The sequence below is a fragment of the Antrostomus carolinensis genome, unplaced genomic scaffold (assembly GCF_000700745.2).
Source record: "Antrostomus carolinensis isolate BGI_N321 unplaced genomic scaffold, ASM70074v2 scaffold48776, whole genome shotgun sequence".
In the NCBI taxonomy this organism is placed as follows: Eukaryota; Metazoa; Chordata; class Aves; order Caprimulgiformes; family Caprimulgidae; genus Antrostomus; species Antrostomus carolinensis.
In genome coordinates, this window is record NW_010324890.1 from 424 (window position 1) to 1,180 (window position 757).

General features: G+C 50.2%; 1 protein-coding gene across 1 annotated transcript; it reads right to left on the minus strand.

The window, feature by feature from the left end:
• Window positions 1–103: 103 nt before the first annotated feature.
• On the minus strand, window positions 104–662 carry LOC104527357 (homeobox protein Hox-C4-like; the record flags this gene model as incomplete). The annotated part of the gene is made up of 1 exon (XM_010171053.1): window positions 104–662. A coding segment is annotated over exon 1 (559 nt), but the record flags the coding sequence as incomplete, so codon positions are not given.
• Between the last annotated feature and the right edge of the window lie 95 nt (window positions 663–757).

Sequence of the window (757 nt, forward strand, 5' to 3'; positions counted from 1 at the left end):
AAGGGAGAGGGGGGGGGAAAAAAAGAGGAGGAGGAGGAGAGGGAGAACGTGGTGTGAAAATAAGAGAGCCGAGAGACAGAAGAGGAAAATAAAAGTTGCATACCAGTACTGACGTGGATTTTTTTCATCCAGGGATAGACTATGGGTTGTTTGGAAGCTGTGCTGGTGGGATGCTCGGGATTTGGCTGGTTGCAAGCTGGAGGGACTGGGGAAGGAGTAGTGGAGGTGGTGGTGGTGGTAAGAGCAGCCTGTTCACAGAGCTGCTGGTTTTTCTCTGGGATATGATGATGATGATGATGGTGGTGGTGGTCTCCGTGTCCCCTTTGGAGCGTGGTCGGGTTGCCGGGAGCTTGGAGACCCCCGCAGCTGAAGGGGCGGTCGGGGAAGGAGGGTCGTGGTACTGGGTACAGCTCTTGATGGTGGTGCTGGTAGCTGGACTCCCTTGTCCGGTTATAATATTCCGGACTATGATCTGGGATATAATTATTTTGCGAATATTCCTCGCATGGAGGAAATTTCGGATCGATGTAGTTAGAGTCCATCAAATAAGAGCTCATGATCATTAATTTCTGGAGTGGAAAATAATTTTTCTCGCTTTGTCGTTTTTCTGCTCCATAAAGCCCTCCTACTAGCTGGCGACCCCGTAAAGTTACTTTCACCATGTGACATCCGCGGCCAATCACACCAGTCAGCCCAGTCCCCGGATAAGGAACCCAAAGCTTTCAGAAAATGACCCAAAATGTTAAGGGGGGGTTGA